Source organism: Daktulosphaira vitifoliae, unplaced genomic scaffold (genome assembly GCF_025091365.1).
Source record: "Daktulosphaira vitifoliae isolate Bord-2020 unplaced genomic scaffold, ASM2509136v1 Scaffold_1, whole genome shotgun sequence".
Classification (NCBI taxonomy): Eukaryota; Metazoa; Arthropoda; class Insecta; order Hemiptera; family Phylloxeridae; genus Daktulosphaira; species Daktulosphaira vitifoliae.
This window is the reverse complement of record NW_026099572.1, coordinates 60,105,117-60,117,370: the sequence shown is the minus strand read 5'-3', so window position 1 is coordinate 60,117,370 and position 12,254 is coordinate 60,105,117. Positions and strand designations below refer to the sequence as shown.

At 25.8% G+C, this 12,254-nt stretch overlaps 1 protein-coding gene across 1 annotated transcript; it reads right to left on the bottom strand.

Annotated features, from left to right (window-relative positions):
* Window positions 1-1,583: 1,583 nt before the first annotated feature.
* On the bottom strand, window positions 1,584-10,457 carry LOC126894394 (nuclear valosin-containing protein-like). Its single transcript, XM_050665370.1, has 14 exons — window positions 9,930-10,457; window positions 9,703-9,838; window positions 9,433-9,625; window positions 7,806-7,908; window positions 7,502-7,672; window positions 7,304-7,438; window positions 7,017-7,236; window positions 6,477-6,750; window positions 6,116-6,410; window positions 5,833-6,000; window positions 2,631-2,750; window positions 2,340-2,558; window positions 1,960-2,187; window positions 1,584-1,665 (listed from the first exon to the last, which is right to left on the bottom strand). The coding sequence occupies exons 1-14, from the start codon at window positions 10,044-10,046 to the stop codon at window positions 1,612-1,614; spliced, it is 2,433 nt and encodes an 810-aa protein (XP_050521327.1). The 5' UTR covers window positions 10,047-10,457; the 3' UTR covers window positions 1,584-1,611.
* Between the last annotated feature and the right edge of the window lie 1,797 nt (window positions 10,458-12,254).

Below are 12,254 nucleotides of genomic sequence, written 5' to 3'. Positions count from 1 at the left end.
TAAAAATTGATGACCTCATTACTATAGTTAACCCTTATAAAGTATTTTAAAATAAACAAAATAAAAAAATGAAAGAAGTTTATGTAATGTATTTAGGAAAAAAAATTTGTGTTGATAGATACATTTTTCGAAATGTTTCTAGTAATTTATAGTTGAAAATATAAAATCGAAAATTTTAACACAAAAACGTCAGATTTTTAACTACGGCAGCTATTTGCGCATAAAAGATACGTCATCTTACAAATTTTTTTTTCAATTTATAGTACGCAAAATAAGCTTTAATTAAACATATATTTAAAAGACGCAGTATTTCCGGAACATTTTCAAAAGTCATGTTGAAAAAGTTAACTTTTGTAAAAAAGTTGCTATTTTGAATCTTAACAATCAGGTAAAAGGTCAAAATGTCAAAAAAATTATACCAAATAACAGCAAAATACCTAAGATTTTATTAAAAAAATTATTTTGATTTGTTAATTTTAGAAAAAGTTATAGTAATTTTAAGAAAAAAATGTCAAAAATTACTGATTTACAAAATTGTAATTTTTTTGGAGATTACTCAATTTACGGAGAATGAGGAAATTTTTCAATTTTTAAAGGTAATATCTTCAAGTAGATACGATTTGTGATCTTTTGACATATCGTTGAAAGCAACTGGTCCAGTAAGAGCTGAGAAAAAGTGGCAACAGACACACAAAAAAAACACATAATAGTTAAATTAATACCTTCTTAGCTTCCCATCGAAGCTTAAATAACGTGCATTATCAGGAGTAATTATTAGACTATATGATTTTAGCTTCGTTTAAAATATATAATAAAAATTGCTATATTTTACTTCAAGTAAAAAAAAAATTATTTTAAAGAGTTGTATTTTATATGTAAACAATCCCTAACATTTAATAAATTAATTAAAAAAATCAATTTTTTTGTGGTGTTATTATTTACTTAATTTTTGGTAAAATTAAAAAAAAAATATTTTACACACATAAATATTCACAACTTTTTATTGAGTAAGCTAAATAGCTTACTAAATAATAACCAAAGTACAATTATTATTTAAAAAAAAGTAGTGATCATATATCAGTTATCTTTAGATTATGATTTTCTTCATCTTAATTTTTTTTAGATACCATCAAATAGCCCAACTTTAAGCAGTTAAATATCTATATATTTATTTATAATTTTAGTAGTAAGTCTATAATCAAGAAAAAAATTTTCTATTATTAAACTGGTAACTTCAAAAACTACATAAATCATAAAATTATAACATTAATATTTAAATATTAAAACTGCAATTGTGCCTTCTGTCCTTTTTTTATGTTATTAACTTACTGTAGCTGATATTTGTATTAAATATGAGTTGTATTAAAATTAATTTTTATAAAACTTAAAAAAAATAATATTTGAAAAATGAATGAATTGTGTCGTTTCTGAAATAACTGATTCAATTATTAATAAAATGATATAAAATATTTTATAAAAAAATAATAACAAGAATAATTTTTTGATTGAGAAATATTTTTTTCAATTTTACATTATATTACATAACAAATCATGAATATTAATCAAAACACTTAAAATTATAACATCTTAAAAAATATAATAGAAAATATGTTAACTCCTAGGTGCTGCATACTCCAATTTTAAAATTTCATAACGAATACGATCCTGAAAAATTTAATATAAATAAAATATTATGCAATACAAATTTTTTTATGATTATTATATAAAGACTATGTCTTTTAATATTAAAATTTGAACTTGTATTATTTCTGGAATATTAAAGTTTGTTATGTAAGATTCATAAACCAAAATTTATTTTAATAAAATGTTAATATATTAATATGTTATATATATATATTATATATGTTAAAATATTACTGTTGTAATATTGTGTCAATATTTTAAAGTTTACTATTTTCACTTAAATATCATTTTCATACAACTAATAATTAAAAATACCTCAGGTGATACTGAAGGTCTAATTTTTAACAGAGCCTCATCAAAGTGTTTATTTTGGATTGCTAATTGTTTGTTTTCTTCTGTAGAAGTGATATATTCTTCCAGGCAAATAATTCCAGCTTCTCTTACCAAAGCGGCCAAATCTGCTCCTGTAAAGTTGTTACATTTTTCGTTTTTACCTATTACTTCTAAATCAACATCACAGGCTAGAATAGGTTTTGTACCAGCCTAAAATAAAAACGAATTCTAAAACATTTTAAAATACGTAAAAATATAATTTTACAAAAGTTAATGGCTTAGCTACCAAATCTTTCGATGAAATAAAAACATAAAAAACCAGTTGAATTTTTTAAAATAAAAGAAAAATAATTTTATAGCACCTTAGTTATTGCTCTTAATATATCAACGCGACCTTCATCATCTGGTAAACCAACATAAAGAACTTTGTCTAAACGTCCAGGTCGAAGTACAGCAGGATCAATCATATCAGGTCGATTTGTAGCACCCATAACAAATACACCACCACTGCGACCACCTTCAAAGCCATCCATTTCTGTTAATAGCTGATTTACAACTCTTTGTCCAGATCGACCACTAGCCTATAATTATTTAAAAAGTTTAATATTTACATAGTTATATAAAAAACATGTATTATTATACATTTGACTTACATCCATATCACTTCTTTTTGGACATAACGCATCAATTTCATCAAAAAATATTACACAAGGTTGTGAATTACGTGCTCTTTGAAAACACTGTCTTACTCCTCTTTCACTTTCACCAACATACTAATTTAACATAAATTTTAATTAAAAAAACTACTTGATTAATATTATATAAATTAAAGATGATGAAAAACTTATTGAAAATATTATAAAAGTTAATGATAGTGAAACCAAACACACTAATCAAGCGTAAGTAACTATGAATTGACTTTTTTCATTTTAATGACAGCTAGTAGAATATTTTTAAATATTTTTGAAGATTCAAAAATAAATGAATTCAAAATACTTTATTTGTGTCCAGGCAATTTTGAAGATTATTTATGATATATAAAAGAAAAATATTAAAAATGACCTAGTTATTTAAAATAATCTAATTAGTAAAAGTTTTAAAGATATGTCTTTAATATACAAGGCTTGTTCAGAAACAGGAATTTTCGTTTATTGAAAAACATATTTATTGATTTGTCTACATTTATGTTTTCGCCTTCAAAAAAGTTCCTATTAGATATTATGCAGTTGTGCCAACGTTTCTTTCAGCCCTCGAAACACTTCTCAAACTCAATCATGAGTTTGGGATAGTCTTCAGCTTATTCAGCGATGCATTTTTAATGTCATCAATGCTTTTAAAACGACAGCCCTTTGAGATTCTCTTTATTTTAGAAATAGAAAAAAATCACACGGAGCCATGTCTGCCGAATTTGGAAGCTGGGGCATCATTACATAATTGTTTTGTTCAAAAATTCACAAACAAGCAATGAAATGAGAACAAGTGCATTATTATGGTACAAAAGCCATGAATTGTTTTGCCACAAATTCGGACATTTTTTTTCAAACTGCTTCATGCAAATAGCATTAAACTTGTAGGTAGTGCTCCATATTGACCGTTTGACCTTGTTGCAAGAATTAAATGTCATTAAAATCGAAGAACACAGTGAGCATAACCTTCACGTTTGACCGCACCTGTTGAACCATTTTTGGTATTGAATGCTTCTATTGGAATGATTGAGCCTTGGTTATTACGTTGTGTCCATAAACCCATGTTTCGTCACCTGTTATAACACGTTTCAACAATTCTGTATCGTCGTTAACTTCATTAAGTAACTCTTGAGCACCTTTATTAGCTACTTTTTTTGTTCTAAATTCAACAATTTTTTCTGCTACTCGTTTTATACTCAAAACATTCAAAAAAAAATTTTATAGCCTAAGCCAATTGATATTTCAACATTTTCAGCGACATCTCTGATTGTGTTTCAAACAATTGTTCATAACCAATTCTTTTACTTTTTCCATGTTTTCATCGGTTGTTAATGTGCTGAGTATTCGTCATATTCAACGGCTGTGAAAACGTTTATACCATTTGTAAACTTTTGTTTTAATCATGGCAGACTCACCATAAGCTTTTGTTAACATTTTACACACTTTGTTACATTTGATTTCATTTTTTACACAAAATTTGACACAAATCCTTTGATACATTTCTTGAAACAAATAAAAATGCCTATCTCATAAAAATACGTCTAATCTCAGCGGCTGCCACTGACAAAGTAAAAAATGAATCCAGCTGAAAATTTTATCATACTTCAGGGACATGTGTACCAACATTATAAAAAAAAATATTGATAATCAGACTCTCCAAACCCCCAAAATTAAAAAATTCCTGTTCTTTTCTAAACACACCTCGTAGATATTGTATATACAGTGACAAGCAAAAGTGAACAGAATTTCCAAAATTTTTGGAAAATTGGCATTTTCAAAACTAAATATAAATTCAATTTAATAAATTTTTGAATCTATATTCTAGGGATTAAAACAAAAGTTTACGCATAAAAAATAATCATGAAAAAGATAAAAGGCCTAAGAGTTTGTTTATTTAAAAATAAACACTTTTGCACCTGCTATTAAAACAGTATAAAAACGTAAAGCGGAGTGCGTGTCCTTGACTTGTTATTGTTGGGTGTCTAGAGAAAAGAGATTTTTCATTATTGATTTGTTTACATTTCTTTCTATTACAAAGAAAATATGAAACTTCTATTTTAATCAGTATGAACCGGTCTTTCGTAGTGAACAACACAAATTGTTTTGATGCTAAAATCAGGTCAATCAACCAGAAAAATGGCTCGACAGTGTGGTGTCAGCCAAGTGGCAGTGCAAAAAATAAAAAACAAAGGTTGTCCTAACGCTTCGCCCCGACTAAAAGGAAGACCTAAGTGTACTACCCCACAAAATAGGGCTAATTCTTCATATTCAAATCTTTTTGGCTGCCCAGGTCTCTCTTGGTCTTCTAAGCCAAAATTATTGCTTTTAAACCCTGCAAACCACTTTTGACACGTTCGCTCAGCTAGAGCATGGTCACCATAAACTTCAACCAAAATTCGATGACTTTCATAATATAATAAAATAATGAAGAAGAACTCCCCGCAAAAACACTTTATCCGGCACAAAACTCGACATTTCTAGTTAAATAAAAAAATCTTTGTTTACACTTCAATCGAATGATGTATACTAAAAAAGATTCCCAATGATAGAAACTTTTAAACGCATGTTTATATAAACGAAACGATGGAACAGTAAGCTAGTTACGCCATCTCTTGTAAAACTGCACAAACTAATTCCTAGACCAAATACATTTTAAAACTGTATTAATAATAAAAATAAATCATGAAATTTCATATTTTTCATTTTTTCAAAGTTTTAAAATATTTTTTTTTGTATTATAATAAATAATAAAAAATATTCTTTTAAAATAGTCTTTTTCTTAGATTTTCTTAGATCGAAAAACATTAAGTAACTTTTGAATATACTATTAATTATTGTTATAATTATTTTTTAATTATTATAATTATTGTTATTAATTATGTATAGATCATTTGAACAAATTAAAAATAACTAATATATAAACTAATTATTGAGTTAATTTAGTTGGCAATATTAAGTTAATTGATGATTTTTCAATTTTTTTTCAATATGGAAAATATTTGATATTTAAATAGGATATCAATATGAAAATTTTACAGAAAAAACTATTGATATCAAAATGATATCAATATTCGATAATTCTGATCGATCCCTATACTTTATTGCCTGAATAAAATATAATATTGTTAAAATTGTGATTTTTACTAATAATTAAATTACTAATTCTTACCATATTAAGTAATTCTGGTCCTTTAATTGATATAAAGTTAATACCAGCCTCATTAGCTACAGCTTTAGCCAACAATGTTTTACCACAACCTGGTGGTCCACACAATAATACCCCAGTTGGAACATCTAATCCAAGAGCTGTAAATTCTTTAGCATGAGTCACAGGAGCCTATAAAATATAAACTTATGTTAATTTTTTAAAATATTAAAAACTTCACAACAGTCATTTGATTTATAGTATATTATTTTATAACTATAAATAAAAAAAATTTTAATTTACTTACAAGCATAGCCATATGTAGTTCTTGTCTAATTTTTTTTAAAGAACCTATGTCATCCCAAGTTATATTAGGTACTGTAACAAAACCTTCTCTTTTAGAAGAAGGAACAACTTTCTTCAAAGCTTCTTTAAAATCATCTAGTTCTATTTTTATTGAACCCAATTCCTCTTTAGGTATAATATTACTTGAACGTAATAAATTTAATGTATCAAGAATTTTATTTTTTGGTATAATTTCAGTTTCATTAGGTTTTTCACCATTAAGATAATTTAATCTATTTTTAATTTCTTCAATAGTTCTAAGATAATATCAATGTAATAAAAGTTTTAAACAAACATATATATTTAACCAACAGTAATTATACCTATTTGCAGCTACTGTAGCTGCCTCTCTAGTGAGCGATTTTAAATCAGCACCAACAAAACCTGGAGTAAGTTCACTTAATCTATCTAAAGTAACTGATGGAGCAATACGTAATTCTTTGCACATTAAATCTAACATTGCTCTGCGAGACTGTCTATCAGGAATACCAAGACAAACTTCACGATCAAACCTTCCTGCTCTTCTTAAAGCAGGATCTAAACTATCAGGACGATTTGTAGCACCAATCACAATAACTTTATCATCATCTTTTAAACCTTAAATTTTTAAAATATAATTATTATAAAATCAATGGAGGTCTAAGCGAGAATAATGTAACATTTCATAAATTTTATAGTATTGAATAAAACAAAATAAATATTTTAATAATACTCAACGGTTCTCATGAAAGCACAAATATTATGAGTGATAGATTATTCTAGAGCTAAAAAAAAATGGAATCCAAAAAAGTTGTTACATTTTTTACGTCATTCCCACCAGGCTTCATTTATTCAATATTATGTATTCATTAAAATTGTCTTACTATCTAATGAAGATAACAATTGAGCAACAATCCTGCGTTCCATATCACGAGATGTATTATCTCGATTAGGAGAAATAGAGTCCACTTCGTCAATAAATAATACACATGGTGCTGACTTGACAGCAGATTCAAACAATTTTCTAACTCGTTTTTCTGACTCACCACTTATTCCTACAACTAATTGTGGAGCTGCTATACTGATTAAAGGTATTTTTAACTCCTAAAAATGTAAAAAAAATGTATAAAAACATTTTTCTTAGAAACAATATACACAAAAATATGCATACTCCTGCAACTGCTTGGGCTAGAAGTGTTTTTCCACAACCAGGTGGCCCATGAAGCAAAAAACCTTTTGGTGGAGAAACTCCTAAGGTTTTGTACACTTCAGGGTGTTTTATATGCATAATAAGTTGGCATATTTCCTAAATTATAAATACATTTTTCAACAACTTAAATGAAAAATATAAAATTGTTATTATTTTTACCAACAAAACTGAATCACATCCTGCAAGATTATCAAAATTCACATTAACTTCTTCTGCAGATCCAATTAATTGAAAAACTTTTTTTAGTGGTGTCGGCATACCATCTACTGTTTTATTCAAATGCTCAATTTCTCTTTTCAGTTTCTTAGCAGGAGTTGTTACCCAACCTGACTAAAAATTAAAAAGGCAGTTTTAGTTTTATTCTTTAATAATGATAATAATATTATTAATACATTATAATTCATATTTTGATAAAATATATGTATTCTATTTATAGAGTATTTAATTAAAATAAGCAAATGACCTGATTGTTAACTTCTCTAGAAATGTTCTTTACTGTTTTTTGTCTTGCTCCATTAGAAGTAGTTTGGTTAACATCAACTACTATACCTGGCTCTATATCCATTCTGAAAAGAAAAGTTAGATAAAACATAATACATCAACTTAAAACACTGATTAATGCAAATCAATAACTTTTAAGTTTAAAAATATAAATCTTTCCAAAAAAATTAACATCTCATTATTTGACATATGATAGAAAATACCTTTTGTAAAATACAAAATTTAAAAGCTTATATTTATACCACATTAACTATAGAATAAAACCAAAATAATAAATAATTTTTAATTGAATTTATAATATTCTGATTGATTTTCTTTATTTTATATTAAAATGTAAACTTATTACTTTTTTTAATGAAAATTGATGATAATCATAAATTAGATCATATACATGTTTTAAATATTTTATATTTAGAGTTAACTAAATAACTAAAAATAGCAATTGTGGTGATATTTATTTGAATGCAGTCTTTAATTAAATTAATAATGAATAATAAACGAAAATATAATTAAAACTTTTTGGTTAAACAATAAGCTTTTATCCATGGTTAAAATCAAAAAACAAAAATATTCTATACAGAATAGTACAGTTCTAACTGACAACTTCTATAACTTTTAATATAATCAACATATCATAGTAATTTTTATTTTATTAATTTATGCATTCATAGATAATACCATATTTTTATTATTTTAAATTTTTTCAAAATTTTAAAATTGCCAATTTTGAATCACTTTTCTTACAAAAAATTTTGATGGGTCAATTACAAATTTAGGATAAGTTATTATTGAGTTACAAGTATTTTTACAATTAGAATGGGTATGTAACAATGGTAGAATATCTAATACAAAGAAAGATCATTATAAGTTATACCTATGTTTAAACAAGTTTAATAATTTTTATATTATAAAAAAAACATTATATAACAATGTTGATTATATAATAAGTTAGGGTGAGGTGAGGTAATTGTAAATGGATTTTTTTAGATAAATTAACAAATTTTTAATTTAAACTTTTAATATGATAGTAACACTTAGAAGAACTAGAACTTTTCAACCTGAAATAAAATAATTTATTAAAGCCCATTGGTTTACATTTACCCCACTCCTATAGGAGTTATCAGTTAAATGTGTTCCAGCCTGTATTCTACATAATTCATTTTTTTTTGTCATAATTTAAAGCATAAAACATTACTAACTAATTTTACCCTATTTTTACAAATTGCCATTTAAGAATAACAACAGTAATAATATATAATTGCTGGCTATAATAATATTATATGTTGAAAGCTATAAAAAAAAACAAATCTTGTTAATTAGACCATAAAGCTCATAATTTATAGTGCTCAATAAATAACACTTCTCAAATTTTATAAATTCAAATAAACAGGTTCAATTATAAAGTTTACATTTAACAAAATAACACTATTAGTTTTATTAAACAATGAACTAGGATTATATATTATTCTGTTTATTAACCTAATAATACAACCCAAGTATTAAATACTATTAAGATTAATGCTTATAATCATGAATCATTATAATATACTCTGTATGAGATAAAAACTATAAGTAATTTAAAAACTAACTCATGTGTTGATTCCGAACTCGAGTTATTGACCTCAGTTATATTTGGATTCAAACTTTCTATTGGATCAAAGTCATTTGTGATATCAACTGATTCTTCTCCAGAAGACATAATATTTATGGTTGAATCATCAGAAGATATCGAATTATGATCATTCATATTTTCTTTCCCCTGATTATCAACAACTACTAATGCTAAAAAAAATTTAAAAACATGAATTTTTGAAATTATTCTAAATTTTGCTCTATAACTTAACAGTTGGATCAATTACCTCTAGCAATAAGGTTAGCCATTACACCCCAAGGTTTCCTGTTGTACTCTGAATATTCAAGACGCAAAGCATTAACAATCAATTCTTTGTTCAAGTATTTAACATTTCTTGATGATTCTACATAATGTTTTAAAAACTAAAAATATTTTTAAGATAATTTAATCATATTTTAATCTTTTATTAGTCAAAAAATATTTACAGATAATATATGAACAGTTAAAGAATACCTTCTCAACTCGAGGAATAATATTTTTATCTGAATATTGAACATCACGGATGGTAGTTTTGTTAATATATTTAAGACTAAAATTTGTATCTAATTCATATGATTGAAGACGCAACATATTTCACAGTATTTCTTAATTAAACATAACACGGTACCGAGTTTCCCTCATCCACACATCACGTTATAAACCTAAATGAAAGTGTATCGGTATCATCACCATAAGTAAACGGTGGCCTAATGGTAGGGTTCGTCTCAGCGACGCTTAGGGGTGCGGGTTCTAATCCAGTCCCGTGCCTCTTTATTTTTTTCACACACAATTTTCGGTACACTTTCTATAACCGACCGTCAATTCTGGCGGCCGTATTAAACTGTATAAAATAAATATTCATTCACGCACACCAACGTTTATCTTCTAGTGAAATTTTTAGAAGTTTGAAAATTGTTACGTTAAATTATAGAAAAAAAATTAATTAACCATTTCACATTAAAAATTTTACTTATGAGTGTTCGCTCCAAAACGGTTATCTATAATTGATAGATAACCGTTATAGATAAACACTCTGTATATTTCAGATTAACAGATAAACGTTTACTTGATAAGGAACATAACCTCAAAACTGACCATTTTCGTTTTTCATAGAAAAACGAAATTGCTGGTAAATTTTTTTTTTTAATTTATAAATTAAAATAAATTTTAATTGGCTAGTTTCCTTCTTTTTGAACAATCTGTAAATCATAGGCATAATAACTAAACATAATAACTATGCCTTTCGCACCAGTCACAAAAATCAGATAAGCAAAATGGTTATCTTAAAAGAAAAAAGAAATATGTTCTTGTTTTTTCCATTGATTATACAACTTACACAATATATTGTCTATATAATAATAAAATATATTGTCTAATATTTCATACACTATACAGGCACTGTATTATACAATGTTCAAAAAGTAATATGACTGGTAAATTATTACAAACAATGAGAACAATAGAAACCCGTTTTTTTACTAACTGAACATTGTTTAGCTATAAAATAAGATTTCCAAAACCAAAATTAAAAATTAATATTTTCGAGTAATTTTATACTGATAGAAATTAAAAATTATAAAAAGGAAATTCGTCTTCTTCCGTGCCTTTATCCCAACTACTTGGGGCCGGCCACCCTTATGCTAAACTTCCACTTGATACGATCTCCCATATTATCTATGCACATCAACAAATAGTCCTCATATCACACTAAATAACATTCTTCCATCTCTTTTATGGTCTCTACCTCTTCTTCCTTCAACATTCTTTACCATAACTGTTCCTACAGCTTCCAATTCACTTCTCCTTGACAAGATCAAACTATCCAAATCTATTTTCTCTCAGCCACAATTGACGCTATACCTATACTAACTCTTGTACGTCAGTTCCTAATCCTTGTATAAATAAAATAATATTTTAGTATAAAATTAAGTCAATTTGATAATTATTTTTTAAGTATATGTTGATAAAGTTTAATAAATGTATTACAAAATCATAAAGTATAAGATTTATAAATATATTATTAAATAAATAATTCATTTTTTTTATATATCATTGTTGCAACTGAATATGCTTTGCGATGTTCTGAAACTACATGTAATAAAAACTGTAGTTGATTTTCGCTGCGAGTTATTTTTTTATTTAGTTCTTGAATTAAAATAATACCTTTTCCAGTAACATCTTGTGTAATGCCGGAATTTTTAAATGTATCTTTTGATAATGTCAATAATATCAGACTTCCAAAACTCTTTTACAACAAAATCTTCAAAAATGTTAATGATATTTTGATTAAAAAGATCATAAAACTATAAAATATTGAATATCATTTTGATTTACTATTGGTCTTACTGTACGAGTTTTAGGAGTAAATTTATTTATCATACCATTCAAATTTTTATATTTTATTTCCTGTAAGACATTTTAGTCAAATAAACATAATACTACTAACTCATCTAAAGTATATCATAAATGTACCATCATATTTTTAACAGTAACCTGACGTTCCAATGCAGATGCTACAAAAAAAAAATACTTTAAAAAAGGTTGTACAATTAAATAAATATTAATCAGTTGACAAAAATAATTTTTTCACCTAATATTTTTATATAAATTAAATATACTTTTATATACCCTCATTTAACTTATCTTTGGAGCAACCTGTTAATATATACCAAATAAAATGAAACGGCCTCCAAAAATACTTTGTTATAAAAAAAAACATTCATATTATTTTAAATCAGGACATTGACGTTTACACAATTATAACGTAGTGAATAACCTTATTGTAAATTAATATCATTT

Excerpts from the sequence above, each read along its gene's own strand:
- LOC126894394 (XM_050665370.1), bottom strand. The coding sequence starts at position 10,046 with ATGTTGCGTCTTCAATCATATGAATTAGATACAAATTTTAGTCTTAAA. Across the intron at positions 6,751-7,016 it reads ATTGTTATCTTCATTAGATA|GTTTAAAAGATGATGATAAA; the intron begins GTAAGACAATTT and ends TAAAAATTTAAG. Across the intron at positions 2,751-5,832 it reads GACCAGAATTACTTAATATG|TATGTTGGTGAAAGTGAAAG; the intron begins GTAAGAATTAGT and ends ATGTTAAATTAG.